This window comes from Callorhinus ursinus, unplaced genomic scaffold, assembly GCF_003265705.2.
Source record: "Callorhinus ursinus isolate GAN/ISIS: 27379988/994484 unplaced genomic scaffold, GSC_fseal_2.0 scaffold49, whole genome shotgun sequence".
Taxonomy (NCBI): domain Eukaryota; kingdom Metazoa; phylum Chordata; class Mammalia; order Carnivora; family Otariidae; genus Callorhinus; species Callorhinus ursinus.
This window is the reverse complement of record NW_027397111.1, coordinates 10520556-10538397: the sequence shown is the minus strand read 5'-3', so window position 1 is coordinate 10538397 and position 17842 is coordinate 10520556. Positions and strand designations below refer to the sequence as shown.

Sequence of the window (17842 nt, the reverse complement as noted above, 5' to 3'; positions counted from 1 at the left end):
CAGTTCCTCCGGTCTGACCTTCTCCTCCAGACTCCCAGCCCACCTCTTACCACCAAGTCCTTGCTACCAGAGGTCCCAAAGGTCCTTTTCTAGTTTCTCCAGGGCAAGGAGGGGGGAATTAAATTATCTGCTTTGTTCTGTTCTCTATCGCCGTAATGACACAAAGTCTATGTCTTGATTCCCCTTTCCTTTTCATTCTCAAAAACTTATTTGAAAAGAAACATACATACCAGATACCAACACACCGCTCTTAATGTTCCTACTATTACAACAATCCTAATTTTCCTTGAAATAATACAGCTATCCCCACAGTCTAGAGCAGGGCTCAGCAAACATTTCCTATAAAAGGCCAGATGGCAAACACTTTGGGTTTGAGGGTCAGAGGGTTTCTGTGACGATGACTCAGCTCTACCATCCCGGGGTAACAGCATCTACACACAACAGATAAATAAGGGTGGCTGTGTTCCAATAAAACTTTATGGATACTGAGATTTGAATTTCCTGTAATTTTCATATGTCCTGATATACCATTCTTCCCTTGGTTTTCTTTAATCATTTAAAAATGTAAAAACCATTCTTAGCTTGTAGACTGTCCCCCCCCAAAAAAAAGGGCAACAGGTCAGATGTGCCCACCCCAGTCTAGACCTGGAACATGCAGAAAGGGGAAAAAAAAACAGGCACACAAAAATATTCCAAGATATCTTATGATAGTGGAATACTATCCTGATTTTAAGTTTTAAAGTAGGAGGAGCTGCTCATCACTTCCTTCTTTAAGTTTTCATGGAGGGGAAGGATTCTGCTCCATTCTCCAGAAGAAAACTCTACTGGAAGAATACTTCTGGTCTCTTCTCCTCTCACTGAACAAGTAACTCAGATACTGAGATGAGGCAAAGTATTTGCCAAACCACAGCCTAGTCTCCTGGCTCCTGCTCTCTCGTAGGACCTGAAGGCCAACATGGAGCACACTGTTCCTCTACTTCTGTTCTCCAGTCAGACCTAGATTCTCCTTCTAGGACAGTGGGGCATGCCCGTCTCAGGCGGTGCATAACCCAATCCACTCAGGTGCAAGGATAAAACATTAGATAATTAGAGCTGTTATTTATTTATATTTTAATAAGTTGCTAAAGAAAAACAGTCTGACTGTAAATTTATTACGTAATTTGTAAATGAAGGAACATTTGAGGATGAGTGCATCAAAAATCATAGGGATTTGTAAATAAAAAGTTTGGATATTATTATTTGAGAGACAGTAATGAAACTGTGTTGCTCTCCTCTCCCAGGTAGATGGGCCAGGTGCCAGGCTATGATCCTGGATGAGGACCCATCCCAGAGTCTAAATCTAGTGGGAAGGTCTCGCTCTGGCCTCAGGCCCAAGCATCCTTCTCCAGTACAGTACCAGGTTGAAGCAAATGGTACCCCTCAATCCTCATATGCCTCTGGGCATTTACCCTCCATTCAGAATCCAGTGAGGAGCCCATGTGATTCACTGGCTCCCTCGAACTCTCCAGAAGTTAGCTCTCTGCCAGTTGATATGAAAAAGATACTTTGCTAAGCAAAAGAAACAATGTACTGTTTTCTCCTTTGTGTATTTTGCATGACAGCCTATAAATTCAGATGTAATGGATTTACTTAGTGAACTGAATTCAGTGAAGCACAAATATTCCTCAGCTTTCTTTCTGAACACAGCCTTCATACATGCTGTACTGAAACCCCTTCTCACACCACCCTTCCCATGATGTCTCGAGCTAATCCCACAGATGGACAGTCACCTTCAGATAGAAAAACGGTTTCAAGTTGATCATTACAACTAAGCTCACGTCTGTGCATTAAAATGATTCAGTCCTGCCTAAATCAAAACAGAAACACTTCCAATTCACTCTCACCAGCCCTGCACTTCCAACTCGAGCTAGCTCTGTGGCTTGGGAACTTGTACTAATAAAAGGAGATGTGAACAGTGCTTTCACTTCCCATCCACCCTCCTTCACCTCTGGCAACTGCCTCCTCCGGAGTCCACATGGGGTGTTTGGGTGTGAGTTTATACGTGTGGCAATGGCCTGTTAGAACTGAGCTCTGGAGAGTATAGAGGTATAGAAGTGTCTACATTTGCCTCTCTCCTGGGGACACGTGTGGATCTCTGAGGCCCTGTACGGATATGGATGATGTACGGTTCCCTGACTTGGGGGCTGGGGAAGAAGTGGGCAGGAAGGGGTATGCACCCTCCGGCTAATCTCCTGAGTCCCCGTCTCCTTAGTTCCTCTCCACTGAAGTATACTCCATAGTCTCGTATTGCCAGTACCAAGTACCCCCTGGGACAAGGTTCCTTCACGTTCAGCTCTCTTCTTTGATCTTCACTTGACTTAGACACATCATACTCTGAGCACACAGACTACCCCAGTGCTGCCTTCTCTCCTCGCTCTAACACTGAGGGCTACTCCAGTCGGCCTCCACCTGAAACTTAGGCAGGTGGAAAGGAAGCAACAGAGTCCATGTCACATATGAAGCTCTTCTAAGAACTGTCTCACCATACTTTGCTCTGGTAGCTATACTGGGATTGTGTTGGGTACACGTTTCTGCAACTTCCCAAGCCTTTCTCCCCAAGAAAGATACCAAATTCCCAAGCACTCTTAGTGGTTTTCTTAGCAGCGTACCCCCAGGCCCCCCAAACATGTACACAAACATACACACACTTAGAAAAATCATAGCACTTGCCCCTATGCTTTAAATGTCATAGAATTTTTAGACTTCTTTTATATAGACCAAAGGTGGATGTTAGGATGAGAGTCAAAGATCTGTTCAGTCAACTTTTTTTTTTAAGTAGACTCCGCATCCACCATGGAGTACAACGTGGGGTTTGCACCCATGACCGTGAGATCAAGACCTGAGCTGTGATCAAGAGTTGGACACTTAACCGACTGAGCCACCCAGATGTCCCTATTCAGCCAACTTTTAAGTAATGCTTTGGGTATATATATATAGTCTAACCTTAGAGCTTTGATCAAAATATTGAGGCATCAGAAGTCCCATTCAACATTCTATCACACACACACACACACATAACAGAAACATTCTAAAAACACACACAAAAAAAGAAGTTATGTTTCTCTCCAGAGAAAGGTTCAGGAGTTTGGGGGTAGGAAGAAGCATTCTCTATTTAAAGCATACCCTTTGGGGCATCTGGGTGGCTCAGTCAGTGGGCATCTGACTTCTGCTAACTTCAGCTCAGGTCATGATCTCTGGGTCCTGGGATTGAGCCTGCACTGGGCTCGCCACTGAGTAGGGAGTCTGCTTCTCCCTCTCCCTCTGCCCCTCCCCCTGCTTGTGCCCTCTCTCTCAAATAAATAAAATCTTAAAAAAAAAAAAGAAAACATACCCTTTAAGTACTTGAAAATAAATTTTTATGATATGCAGACACTACTTTTCTGGTTTTAAGAAAACCGGCTTTTAAAATGAAACACTTTAGGGGTGCCTGGGTGGCTCAGTCGTTAAGCGTCTGCTTCCAGCTCAGCTCATGATCCCAGGGTCCTGGGATCGAGCCCCACATGGGGCTCCCTGCTCAATGGGAAGCCTGCTTCTCCCTCTCCCAGTCCCCCTGCTTGTGTTCCCTTTCTCATTGTGTCTCTCTCTGTCAAATAAATAAATAAGATCTTAAAAAAATAAATAAATAAAACACTTTATTGGGGTGTGGTCCTCACACTGATGTAACAAAACAGTGTGGGTGTTATTACTCACATAAAGCAAAGCAAGGGCTTTGTTAACGCAACTTAGACAAGTCGATTTCAAGCAAGGGTTAAAGTTTTATTTCAAACTTCCCCTCAAGGAAGCTAAGCTTCCAAGAAACACAGTTGAAAAGATTTCTTCAGGGGAATGACTTTTTACTGGGGGGGGGGGGGGGGGGGGTGTGTATATAAAATTATTAGATTAGATACAAGAAAACCACTCCTTTCTCTTTGAACAAATAAACAGTGACAGTGAGCCTTTACCATGCCCCAGGCACCATGCCAGGGAATGGGGATAAAATGGAGTCACTGAGTCTTGCCCCACAGCCCAAGCCCCATCACTCGTGGTGCCTCAGTGGAGAAACCACTGAGTAATTGTCTAGTGTTGGGTGCCGGATAAATATGCTGTAGGTGGAGCACGGGGAGGGTGCCCTGTGTGTGCTGGAGTGGCTAAGCTGAAACCGGATAGACAAGAAGTTGGGCAGATGGAGAAGGAAGCAGGTCACCAGGGCCTGTGTGACCCCGATTCCTGACAGATCACCTGACTTTGAAATCCTGCTTTCTGTCCTCCTACCCCTACTGTCAGCCTCAGAGGAAGCTATATCCCTTTTCTTGTGCCAGCAACTCTTAACATGCGTACTCCAGAAAGAAACCTTGGTGTCTTTAATTTAAGTGTTCCCTCTGTTCATCTGTTTACTTACAGATCTGAGGTGGCCCCTCAGCAGGTATTAAGAGCCCTTCAAGGTGGTTCTATGGATGTTGCTTTTCTTGTACCTCTTCTATCTATTTCCCCTGCAGAACACCACCCTTCTTCAATCCCACCTTTCAGAATTCATCTCTAACCTCACCCATTACCAGCTGATCTCTCTGGCTCTCCTCACTAAAGCTCCATAGGCTAACAGGACAAACTCCAATAAAATCCTTTAATGACTCAGTTGCCCAGATTTGCAAACAAACTCTTCAAGACCTAGGCCCTACCTACCTCCCTGCATCTCTTCTCACAACTCGCTTTCACTTAAACTTTTGGAAATTTCCCCTTTTGCATAGTGCTTCATGCCTTTGGCCCCTTGCTTATACTCTCACTTCTAATTTATTCAAGCAACCAATCTTAAGGAGGCACTGGCAGACACTGTGGTGAGTACTGGGGACACAATGGGAGCAAAACCAGACATGGTCCCCACCCTCATGAAGTCTACAGTCTACTGGGAAGGCAGGATTAATTAAATAAGCACATAAACAAACACAAAATTTCAACTGCAATTAGAACTACGGTGGAGAATGAAGAAGGAGGAGGAGAAAGAGGGGAAGGGGAAAGAGGAAGAAAAAGGAAAAATAGATCAGGGAAAGCATCCCCAAGGAAATCAGAATTGAGCTAAAGAATGAGTAGCAGCTACTTAAGTGAAAGGAGAGGGAAGATATTTTTAGGTAGAAGGAACAGCAGGTGCAAAGGCCCTGAGAAAGCCGGGAACATGTTGTATAGACTCTGAAAGAACATTAGTGCATCTCAAGCATTGTAAACGAAGGACAAACCCCTTCCCAATCTTGTCCTTCAGGCAAATACTAACTCATATTTCAAGACTGGCCTCCTGGAAAAATTTTTCTCTCATCCCCATCAACCTTTACTCTCAGGTCAGCAGGAATCAACCACTTCTTCCTTTGACCCCTACAGTACCAAGTAAACATGTCACCAAAAGCCCTTTCTTGTAGGTCTATGCTTCATGTCTGTTTCTTCCCACAGGTCCATGAGCTGTCCCAGGAGGTGCTGGTGCACGGTCATCTCTGTTTCAGGGTCCCTAGCACAACACCTGGCACAGAATAGACTTCTAAGTGTGAATGGCTGGCTGGATGGATAAATGAACAAAATTAATAAGAAACGCACCTATTCCTTTGGGGATTAAGACCAAACTCTGATGTAATCCTCCTCCTCCGGTGCTAGTGCCAGTCTCCAGCCTCAGCCTTGCACACGCTCCAACTCCCTCCCAGGGCTTGAGTGGTCATACTGTCTTCGTCCTCAGTTCCCAAACTTGCCAGCCCTTCCCTGCCACACGACTGTGTATGCAGTTCCCTCTGCGGGGGCATTAGTCTCACCCCACCGGGGCACTGTTCAGGCCTGGTATAGACATAACTCACTTCCTAGGGAACCTGCATGAAGGCCCTCACCTCCAGGTGACATGCCTCCTCTCTGCTCCCATAACTCCCCATTCATCCCTCATGGAAGCTCTTATTGGACTGATTAGAATTGCTTGGTTACTAGCATAACAATAGAGGGAAATTTCTAAATCATATTTCTCTTAGATGCAAAATCTCTCTCTCCCTTCTGAAGGGAATTGTTGTTACTGAAAGAATCCTTTCATAAGGAATTTCGGGTGGGGAGAGTGAGGCTGCATGAGTAACAGCAGATGACTATAGGGCTTTTCTAGGGACGCTGAATTCTGTGAGGGTTTTGTTTAGACAAATCAGTGTGTGTGTGTGTGTGTGTGCGCGCGCGCGCGTCTTGAGCGAATAAATGTAGGACTGCCTGGCAATAAAAGGAGCCAAGTCACCATCTGTTAAGTCAATGCTCCCCACATCTTCCATGGGTCATTAAGGGAGGTGAGTCAGGGAAAGGCTTTTTTCAAAGTTTCCCACATTCTTTCCTTTGGCCTTCACCTCACCACAGTGAGTTCTTCTCCCCTGGCAATGGACCCTATGAATGGGGTGTGGGGAGCAGGGAGTCCTGGGAGCTGGAACTCATTAAATCAGTGATGGTCAATACAGATGGGAGATGTAGTTTAAAAGGAGGGCATCAGACACTAAACACTTCCTCCACACTACATACTGCTCTGAGCACTCCGGATCTCATTGAATCCTCACAACAACCTTGTACCATTATTATCTCTGTGTCATCTCGGAAGAAATCGAAGTTCAGAAAGTGATGTGTTTTGTCTAGGTCACACAACCAGTGAGCGGCAGAGCCAGAATTCTAATACAGGAGACTGAATCTAAAGCCCATCCCCTTAGCCACTGTCCCTACCACTGAGGGTTTTGGACACACTGTTGGAATTCCCTGTCAGAAGACTCCATTTCTTCAGGGTCCATGCCCTTAAATTCATAGATTCCTAGGTCTCTGGTACTCCCTAAAAAATCCACAAGAGGGGGACCTCTTTCTATCAGTTCTAGGCTGCTGTGGGGAATTATGGATTTAATTAGCAGTTTCGCAGGCAGCCGGAGAGTTGGCTGGTTAGCTGTAGAGAATTTGAACAGGTTTCCTGACACAATGGAGCATACCCTAAGTAGGTACCTGACCCAATTAGCCCAAATTAATTAGGAAGTTCTCTGTCCCAACCAGGCAGCCCATATTATCCCTCTGCCAATCACTCTCCAAGCCTGGCACCCAGTTTGCTATGGAAGCAGGAGCTGTGTGAGCTTAGATCTTTAAACACTAGGCTCCTCTCCCCTTTCCCAAGTTTTACCCATCATCTAGTAGCCTGAGAGCCTCCAAAATAGGTTTCAGAGGTTCTGAAATCCAGAGAATATAAGAAAGAATAAAGTTGCTTTTGCCACTCTCACTCCTAGCCCCACGGAGCTCCGCCCATAATAATTCTTAGGCCAGAGGATGTTCAAATTGTATCTGTGCCCTTTCTTAAGGATCCTGGGAACAGGAGTGCAGTGGACACTGCTATGGGTCACCCAGTTTCCCTCTTAGGAATGAAAGACTGTCTCCCTGCTGCCAGGTGTGCTGCTGGAATATGGCCCTCAATGATGTGCCCACCCAGGAGCCTCCATCTAGGAAAGCTACCTGACCCAAGGTCATACCTTCTTCTTGAGGCATCCTATGACTGATCGGTTTGGGAGGGAACAAAGGCCCAGTCCCCTTGATTCAGCCTGGAACACTTCTGAAAGGTCATCTCAGCCTCAGAACTCACTGTAGGGTCAGCCGAGGCCTCTGTAGAGACTGCACCAAGGTTCATCCTCTGCCTCTGCCCAATTCTACTTGCTTCCTTTCCTTCACAGGTGGCAATCCTGAGAGTACTCCCTAATAAACCTCAGGCAAGTTCATCTCCATCTTAGGGTCTGCTATTGGGTCACCCAACCTGTAGAAGTTGGTGCCAGGATGCTCCGAGAAAGCAGATGGTAAGATGGGATTTTGGAGCTGGATCCCTCGCCACCCAGCCAACCAAGATGCCAGCACCAGTTAGGTGGAGTTTGAGAGTCCCCAGTGAACTGGGATGGTATGCCTGCCACTGGCTGGGTCAGGCCATCAGGCTTCTGAGAAACATGAGGGAAATCATAACTACAAGAATAAGGGAACTGAGTGTAGTTAAGCTCAAGTGATGCTCTAGAAAAAAGTAATGAAAAGTTTAAAATAATTCATCAGCAATTAAAAGCATGGAAAAAGTGATGGCCTGCCCCAAGTGCGGCAGAAACGCCATCACTGACAGAAAGAATAAAAAGGCTCAGAAAGTGGGTGTCAAGAATGGATATATTATGTGAGGTTGGAAAACATGAAATAACTGTGTTCCGTGGGATACACAATTTTCCAAAGTAATAAGGAATGTTTAGTAAGAGGGGCACCAGCATCACTAGGAAAGTCCATAATGGCTCCCCTATACAGGCCAAGGCTGATGGTAGGAAACACCACTGCTGAGCTGGGCTCGCGGACAGCAATAGACATGATAGGACTTTCCACCCACAATAGAGGCTAGGGGGCAGCATATAATCATTAGAAACCCATTACCATAAGCCCAATAGTGTGGGCTCCCACTTACCAAAGCTGATATAGGTTTCTGACACATGTCAAATGTCTAACCTGCTAGCAGCAAAAACAGAAGCCAAATCTCCAATATGGCACCATACTTTGAAGAGACCAACTAGCCTCTTAATGGCAAGTTGACGACACTAGATTCCTTCTACTCCAAAAGGTGAAGCAATTTGTTTTGTCAGGAATAAATACATATTTCGTGCATGGTTTTGCCTTTACTGCCCACTGAGACTCAACCATCACCATGCTCCAAGAGCTTACAGTGTCTGAACAACAGGCATGGGATGCCATCACAACAGACCAGGGACCCAGTCTTTAGCAAAGGAGGTGTAAAGTGAGCACATGACTAGGGGACCCACTGGTCACATTACATATCACATCACCCAGAAACCGCCAGCCTGATACAGTGACAGAATGGGCTGGTGAAGGCACAGCGAAAGCATAAACTTGAAAGTGACACCTACAGAAGACAGGATGCCATCTTCCAGCATGCAGTGTCCACTTTAAAATAGCAACCTTCATATAGTGCTTTGTGCCCAACAGATAGAACTCATGAGTCCAGAAACAAGGAAGGAAGCAGGAATGGCCTTCTTACCATTACTCCTGCAATCCACCTGCGGAATTTGCACTTCCTGCCCCTACAACTCTAGGCTCCACCGGTTTAGAGACCTTGATTCCCATAGGGAAAATGTGTCCAACAGGGGACAGAGTGTGGCTGCCACCCAGGAACTTGGGGCTCCTTGTGTGAAGCGACCAGCAGGCAAAAAGAGGCATCACTATCTTGGCCACAGAGTGGATCCTGATTACAAGAACAGAGGAGGCAGGGCAGCTGCTACACAAAGGAGATGTAGGCTGTCCCGATCCAGCTACAGTAGCTGTAATTCTTCCCACTAGCTTTCATTTTCTAAGCTTCCGTCATGAAGGGAAACTCACCAGAATGTTGAAGGAGCTTCTCCTAGACCTTATATGAAGAAATGGATCCAAGTGGCACACGAAGTGGACAGACTGTGGTGGACAGTGTCATTGTTGCCTGGTTTCCCTTCAGGAATGAAGGACTCATTCTCCCAGGTGTTTGGAGTGCTCTCAACAGAAAGCCTTCAGCAATCCGCTATCAGCCCCCTACAGGTCTATGCTACCCCCTAGTTTCCCCAATGAAGGAAGCCCCCTCTCACCATTTCAGGACAATTCTGAAGGGTCATCCCAGCTTCAGAACTCCCATAGGGAGATCTCTACTGAGACAGCATCAAAGCTCAACTTGTCCCTCTGCCCAATCCTGCTACCTTTCCCTTCCTTCCACAGCTATGGATTCCAAGAGCACTTCCTAAGAAATCTCTTGTACGTTCATCTCTGTCTCAGAATCTAATTCCTGAAGAACAATGTCATCCACGTCAGGAGAAGAGGGGCTTCTGATCACCTACTCAGAAGGATAAGGGTGTGTGATACGCAGCAATGATGGTGCCACCAAAAGCAACTATATGAAACACTGTGAGAAAGGGAACTGGGCAAATGAGCGAGGAGGGAGGGAGCAAGAAAGATGTTGTGAAGGAGATGGGAGGTGAGCAAAGGAAAGGACCTCCTGGGATAAGGTCTTGGAGAACAGATGGAATTTGAGCCCTAAGAGTCATCAATGTCCTCTTACATAGGAAGGATAGAGACTGAGAGCAGTAACAGTTAAGGAGAAATGGGGCTATTTGAAGTCCCCTTCTTAATAACCATCCAAAGATATCCATCCTGCTGTCCATCAAGATGGACCTTGACCATCCCCTTTGTGTCTCCCCGTTCTCTAGTTAATCTAATGTTTTTATTAGTATCTATAAGACCCATGAGGGGAAGCTTAGACAACAAATTTGATTAAGACTTCTTGGACTGTTGCTTGATTTTGCAGCAAAAAAGTTACATGGAGGGCCCATGCAGAAGTGGCCTGCTTAACCACAGTGTTTACCATGACCTGGGCAATAGGCATATTCAATGGGTGAGTATAAAGCCAGGGTCATCATAAAGCCAGTCCCACATGGCTTGCTTATGAAGCAGATCACCTGCTTGATGTAGGGCATTCCACTTGGCATTTATAGGGATTGTTTATAGTCTCCCTTGTCAGGGTAAACAGACCTCACAGTAGCTTCTATCCAATCCAGCAGGCTAGCCATTTCCTCAGGAATAACCCTCTGTGTATCTGGATCATGTATAGCCATCTGGGTTGTTCCATAGAAAGCTATGGGTCCTGTAACAACCCAAACATGCTCTTCCATTCTGAAGCATATAAAAACAAAGATACTACCCCTAAATTAGTCACACTCAGAGTCCATTTCAGGAAAGGTTCTTCAGAAAGTTGATGATACTAATCTACAAAATAAAACAACTCTCTCATATTACACCTCCTGATTTCAGTAGTTTCTTGGTTTTGTCCTCTTCCCATGTGGCCTATCTTCCTGTGACCAGAGTCTTAAAGTACTCTGTTTTCCCCACATAATGTTTCCCTTTGGGGGTAGATCTGAGACTAGTGGCAAAAACTGAGACCAACAGAAATCTGAGGTTGGTCCAGCATCAAGGTCTCACCTAGCACTCTCCCTTCCTTTCGTTTTAGGTATTACAGGTAACAATAACCAAAGGATTATATAGTTTGCTTTTTTCATATTAGTTTCCATTGCCTTAAGCATCCAATTAATCAGTTCCCCAGGAGTTGGATCTACCTCTAAATTCCATTGGTAAATTTCACCTCTAGCAATTGATTATAGCACAACTGCTGTTCCATGCTTTGGGTGACTATGTGGCCGTGGCCACCCTGGAATCAAAGGTTCCTCATCCTCTCCTCCACCCTCTCATCCTCTTTTCCCAAACCACATGTTTCCACGAGCTAGGGCCTGGCTAGAAAATACTACTTCTTTTTCTTCTTTTCTTTTCTTTTTTTTTTTTTTTTTTAAGCAAATCCTACTCCTGACACCACTTCTGGTGACACCACGCAATTCTCCAATTCTCCAAAACCAACTGGCTATACAACAACTCAATTAAATTCTGACACTACCTGGAGTTAACATCAGATCCCACAAATTAAAGGACTCAGTCCCACAAGACTGCCCAGCTTCAGATGCCAGTTGCAAGCTCCATGTTACCACCGGTACTTCTGATCAACCAGGTACAAATTCTGGGGTTCCATGACACTCTTGTCAGGTTTGATATTTTGCTGGAACAGCTCACAGAACTCAGAAAACACTCTACCTATATTTATCAGTTTATTATAAAAGGTACAAGTCAGGAACAGCCAAATGGAAGAAATGCACAGGACAAGGCATAAAGGGGAGGATGTCATGGAGCTGCCATGTGCTCTCCAGGTGTGCCCCATCCTAGCAACTCAGTAAGTTCACCAACAGGAAACTCTCCAAGAGATAGAGAGCTCATTCTCCAGTCCTCCTCCCTTCCCTGTAGGTTGAGGGTGGAGCTGAAATTTCTCACCCTCTAATCATTTTGTCTTTAAGTCACCAGCCCCATCCTGAGGCTATCCAGGGGGCCCACCAGAAGTCACCCCTCATTAGCATAAATTTAGGTGTGATTGAAAAGGACTTGTATAAATAACATGGAAATTTAAAAGATTTTAGGAGCTCTGTGCCAGGAACAAACAGGAACTGGAGACAAAGACCAAATTCTTATTATACCACAGTTACTCTGAGATGATGAGGAAAAGAGTCACTTGAAAGAAATCCTCAAAGGAAGGAATTGACAGGACTTGGTAGTTCTGGGCCTCTTGGAGAAGAACGCTAGGAATTAAAGAGCTCACAGGTTTTAATTGCTGTTCTGCCCCTTAACCTCCCCATGCTTCTTTTTCCCCATCTGCAAAATGTAAGTAATAATAGTATCATACTTACTGCTTAGGATTGTTCCAATTGAAGATAGGATTATAAAGTGTGTGGATCCATGCGGGAACATGTATAGAGCTCAATAAATGTTAGGTTTCACCATCGTGGATACACGGGGATGGGACACCCAAGTTCTAGTCCATGTTCCTGGCTCTCCTGGCTGCACGCTCTGTACCCCTCCTTAGTCACTTCATTTCTGGGCCAGTTTCCTCATCTGTAAAGTGAATGTGTGGGTGTCCCCACGAGGTCAGGGTCCCTTCCTCAGGAAAAGTCTGCATCAAAGGTGACTCAAAGATTCTCAGGGTAACTCAAGGGTGCTGGCGCCAGTGGCAGAACATGGGAGACGAAGGGGAGGCGCTCTCTGGCCAGAGGCAACACACTCGGAGACCTGTTTGGTCGTGCTCTCCCCCCGCCTCCCTTCCCGAGTGGGCGGCCGCGTGGAGAGCCAAGTAGGCCTGGCAGTTAGGAATTTAGTCCAAGTTTGGAGGGAGGAGGCGCCTAGGAGCCCCGGCGAGCCTTTCACCAGCCACACCAGATTGGCTCCACAACAGGTGGGGGGGAGGCTGCAGCCCCCTTCCGCTGTTTAGACCGCAGCGGCCTTCCCTCCTCTCAGCGGCCCGCGCAGGCGCAGGCGCAGGCGGGGCGGGGGTGGGGCGCGGGCGGGGCGGGGGCGGGGCGGGGCGGGTCCCGGGCGCCCTTGGTTCTCTCCACCTCCCCGGCTCTGACAGGACTCCTGGCAGCCGCGGCCATCAGCTGCTGGGGAACAGAGGAAGAGGAAGGGGTGGAGCTGTCTTGCGGCTGGACGCGGAGCAGTCAGCCGGCTGCAGCGGGGGCTTGTCAGCTGTTCCCGGCGCTGCCCGGCTCCTTGAGAGCCAGCACCTAGACCGGCGGTACCCGGACAGGCGAACCAGCCTGTCTAGGAACTCGGGCAATGCCCCGCCACGGAGTATCTCCCGGCGAGGGCCACCCCAGGTCCAGCTGGGAGACGGAATCGGACCGGTCCCGGGGTTTCCGCAGACTGAGGCTTCTGTGGATAGGCCTGGCTGTGGCGCTGGTCCTGCCGGACTCCCTGGTTCTCTGGGCCCCGGTTGGGGCCCACCCTCTTCCCACCCAAAGCCATCCGGCCAGGTTCGGTCGCTTAGTGCCCCAGCTCCGCAACGCCTTTGGGTGGTGGAACCTCACCTGCCCAGTATGCAAAGGCTTGTTCACCGCCATCGACTTCGGGCTGAAGGTGAGCGCTTAAAGGGGCTGCGATGGAGCAGCCAAGGGGAGCGCTGGCGGGGCAGGGGCAAGGGCGGGGCTGGGCCTGGGTTCCTGAAGAGCAAACCTGATGGGGAGGTTGGCATCAACAAGCCTTCACTGGGTTGGCTGTCCTTTGGGGACACCCATGACTACAGGCCGCCGCCACCTCCACTGTGACCTTGTGAAGTAAGGAAAGACTGCACTTTGTACGCTGGCACTGTCCTAGCCGTTTTGTACAGGTTAAATCAAACCTGTGAGGTGTTTCATTACAGTTATCTTCATTTTACAAATGAATGGAGTCTGGGAGAGGTGAAGTCACTCGCCTAAGGGCACACAGCTGGCGCCTAGGGGAAAGGCTGGGACTCCTTTCCTTGTACATCTGACACTGAATCCCTTGTGCCTTAAACTTGGCATCTCTAATCCAGAGCACCGGGCCTTGTACCAGTTACTCAAAAGGGACTTAAATTCAGAAACATCCAAGGGTGTGGGACTAAACCGGGATGCCTTGACCCTGATGGGATTATGATGAGTGCTAGTTGGTAGGTGAGCTTTGCAGTGCTCTCCAGGGCCTGCCCCAAACTATGGACAGCCATACTCCCCAGCCCCAGTTTCAGGGCACTCTGCAGACAGTGCCTGAGGAAGCCAGCGGGGCGAGCAAAAGGCCTGAAATGCCCCTGCCTACTGAGGGGAAGAGGAAGTACTGGCCTGGTGCCGCTGAGTCCAGGGCAATATCTGTGGGAGGCAGGGAGTGCGTTGAGGTCTCTTCACCATGGTGGCACTGAGTCCAGCCTGGCCCCAGTTTGGAGATGGAGGTGCAAAGAGTGGTAGCCAGGGCTTGGCCTGGTCCCTGTGCGGTCTCTGACCTCTCATCACTGGTTCTTCCCACTACAGAAGGAGCCCGGTGTGGCCTGGGTGGGCTCCATGGCCACCAAGCTCTGCAAACTGCTGAAGATAGCACCGCCCACCGTGTGCCAGTCCGCCGTCCAGCTCTTTGAAGATGACATGGTGGAAGTGTGGACACGCTCAGTGCTGAGCCCATCTGAGGCCTGTGGTCTGCTCCTGGGCTCCACCTGTGGGCACTGGGACATCTTCTCATCTTGGAACGTCTCTTTGCCAGCTGTACCAAAGCCTTCCCCACAACCACCCAAGCCCCCAGCCCCAGGTGCTCCTGTCAGTCGCATCCTCTTCCTCACTGACCTGCACTGGGATCATGGTTACCTGGAGGGCACAGACCCTGACTGTGAGAACCCACTGTGTTGCCGCCAGGATTCTGGCCTGCCACCTGCCTCCCGCCCAGGTGCTGGATACTGGGGCGAGTACAGCAAGTGTGACCTGCCCCTGCGGACCCTGGAGAGCCTGTTGAGCGGGCTGGGCCCCGCTGGCCCCTTTGATATGGTGTACTGGACAGGAGACATCCCGGCCCACAACGTCTGGCACCAGTCACGTCAGGACCAGCTTCGGGCCCTGACCACCATCACAGCCCTTGTGAAGAAGTTCTTGGGCCCAGTGCCTGTGTACCCTGCTGTGGGCAACCACGAGAGCACACCTGTCAATGGCTTCCCTCCCCCCTTCATACAGGGCAATTACTCTTCCAGCTGGCTCTATGAGGCAATGGCCAAGGCGTGGGAGTCCTGGCTGCCTGCTGAAGCCCTTCACACCCTCAGGTAGTTGAGGTCCAGGGAAACCCAGGAAGGGAAAAGGTGGATGATAGTGAAGGGAACAGAGTACCTGGGCATTACCTGTGACTGTTCTAGCATGAGTCAGCTCTCCTCACTGGCCCTCCCTGATCTGACCCCAACTTCCACCCCTACCCTTATATCCAGACACCCTCCCTCACAGGGCTGACAGCATACCTTCTCCATGCTGGTCTGTGTCCTTGCTCATGTTGGCCCTCTCCAAAATGCACCCCCCACCTTTAACATCCCAACTTTCCTAGGCCCAGATCATATTCCTTGTGAAGGGCCTTTTCTTCCCATTCTAGCTTACTTTTCTCTCTCCCCTGAACTCCTAGAGCCCTTAACCTTCTGAGCCTACCATCCCAACCTAGCCTTCTTAGCCTACAATCGGTCTGTTTTTTGGTCTTCAGCTGGACTGTGAGCTCCTTGGTGGATGTCCCGTGTGCCTCTGCCCTCCACCCACATGCTTTGCACAGGGCTGGGCGTGCAGGACCTGGATTATGAATCGAGTGTTGACCTTTCGTGTTCATTTCAGAATTGGGGGGTTCTATGCCCTCTCCCCACGTCCTGGCCTCCGTCTCATCTCTCTCAATATGAACTTTTGTTCCCGTGAGAACTTCTGGCTCTTGATCAACTCCACAGATCCTGCTGGACAGCTCCAGTGGCTAGTGGGGGAGCTTCAGGCTGCTGAGGACCGAGGAGACAAGGTGAGGGAAAGCAGTAAGAACATGGGGGAGTAGGTGCTGACGGGGGTTGGGGGAGAAGCAGACCCTTCGTGACCAGACTTCTATCTAGAGCCAGAGCACCTCTGAGCAGAGAAGCTTGGTTTTCGGACACTCCCAACAACAGTGGTCCCTGGGAGTTCGGCTCCTGGTGCCCCTGCGAAGCCCTTTCATTCACTCCCCCTCTCTGGCCAGCAATGCCGGCCGTTGTAGATGAGTACTGACTCTTCCTGGCCAGGGCTGCCTGGACCCCTGCTTGCTCTGATAATTAATTAATTAATTAATTAATTTACTTTGAAGATCTAATTGGCTTTATTGAACAATTCATGAATCAGACAGCACCCCATCTAGCAAATAGAGGGGCATTCTCCCTGATAACCTTCCTTAACTCTCCCTGCAGGTACATATAATTGGCCATATTCCCCCAGGGCACTGCCTGAAGAGCTGGAGCTGGAATTATTACCGAATTGTAGCCAGGTAGGGGGGAGGTGGGGAGAGGGTTGGATGAAGAGTCTGAAGGTTGGAAATTCCTTTGAGCATCTTATCATTCCTGCTGCCCCATTGGGGTAGAGAGGCTGTTTACTTCAATGTGTGGAGAAAGAAGCATCCCATCTCCCCAGATCTCCTCCCCCTCCCTAGAACCTTCTGAACATAATTAGTGTCTTCTGGCCAGGTATGAGAACACCTTGGCTGGTCAGTTCTTTGGCCACACCCACGTGGATGAGTTTGAGGTCTTCTATGACGAGGAGACCCTGAGCCGGCCGCTATCTGTGGCCTTCCTGGCACCCAGTGCCACCACTTACATCGGCCTTAATCCTGGTGAGTGGGGAGTAAGGGAGTTGTTGGGATAGAGGACGTTGGGGGGATGGAGGAAGCAGAAACAGATTTGGAGCCAGGGCTGGCAAGGGGCAGGTGGGACATGTGACCCCTCCCTGGAGTGGCCTCGGCTCCTTGTCTCTCCAGTCAGCCCGCCCTCCTTGCAGGTTACCGCGTCTACCAAATAGATGGCAACTACCCGGGGAGCTCTCATGTGGTCCTGGATCATGAGACCTTCATCCTGAACCTGACAGAGGCTAATGAACCAGGAGCCAGGCCACATTGGCAGCGTCTCTACAGGGCTCGAGAAACCTACGGGCTGCCCAGTGCGCTGCCCGCCGCCTGGCATGACTTAGTGTACCGCATGCGGGGTGACACGCAACTATTCCAGACCTTCTGGTTTCTCTACCATAAGGGCCACCCGCCCTCAGAGCCCTGTGGAATGCCCTGCCGCCTGACCACTCTGTGCGCCCAGCTCTCAGCTCGCTCTGACAGCCCTGCTCTATGTCGCCATCTGGTGCCGGATGGAAGCCTCCCTGATGTCCAGAGCCTGCAGCCAAGGCCACCTTTCTGCTAGCACCCCCAGGGCCCAGAGTTGGGAAGGTAGAATTCGTAGGAGAGAAGCAAACCCCGCAGATGACAGCTGTGGTAAGAAGAGCATCTGGGCCCTGAGCACACCAGGGAAACAGGACCTTCTTTCATGGAGATGGTGTGTCTAGATACAGGAGGGGGCAGCTGCTCTGCCTGTGCCCAGCATCTAAGCTGCCCTGGGACTGCTGCCTCTCATGGCTTGGAGCAAAGGCCTACGTTGGTACTGCCCCAGCAGACCCGACAGGAGCTGGGCTGGCCAGCCAGGAACCCTGTACTGCTGCTGTTGCCTGGTTGCCAGGCTGTTAAAATAAAGATAAAAGACTTGGACTCCAGACCCCTCTGTGACTGTCCCACTTTCTTCTTTGAAAGCTGGGAGGGCAGGGCGCCTGAGTGGCTCAGTCGGTTAAGCCTCCAGACTCTTGGTTTCAGCTGGGGTCATAATCTCAGGGTCGTGGGACTGAGCCTCAAGTTGGGCTCTGCTCTTAGA

At 49.2% G+C, this 17842-nt stretch overlaps 1 protein-coding gene across 1 annotated transcript; it reads left to right on the top strand.

The window, feature by feature from the left end:
• Window positions 1–13043: 13043 nt before the first annotated feature.
• Window positions 13044–17687, top strand: SMPD1 (sphingomyelin phosphodiesterase 1). The gene is made up of 6 exons (XM_025848367.2): window positions 13044–13539; window positions 14442–15214; window positions 15762–15933; window positions 16349–16425; window positions 16622–16767; window positions 16932–17687. Exons 1-6 carry the CDS (start codon window positions 13240–13242, stop codon window positions 17339–17341), a joined length of 1878 nt encoding a protein of 625 aa, XP_025704152.1. The 5' UTR covers window positions 13044–13239; the 3' UTR covers window positions 17342–17687.
• The last annotated feature ends 155 nt before the right edge of the window (window positions 17688–17842 follow it).

Excerpts from the sequence above, each read along its gene's own strand:
- SMPD1 (XM_025848367.2), top strand. The coding sequence starts at position 13,240 with ATGCCCCGCCACGGAGTATCTCCCGGCGAGGGCCACCCCAGGTCCAGC. Across the intron at positions 13,540-14,441 it reads CCATCGACTTCGGGCTGAAG|AAGGAGCCCGGTGTGGCCTG; the intron begins GTGAGCGCTTAA and ends TTCCCACTACAG. Across the intron at positions 15,934-16,348 it reads CTGAGGACCGAGGAGACAAG|GTACATATAATTGGCCATAT; the intron begins GTGAGGGAAAGC and ends CTCTCCCTGCAG.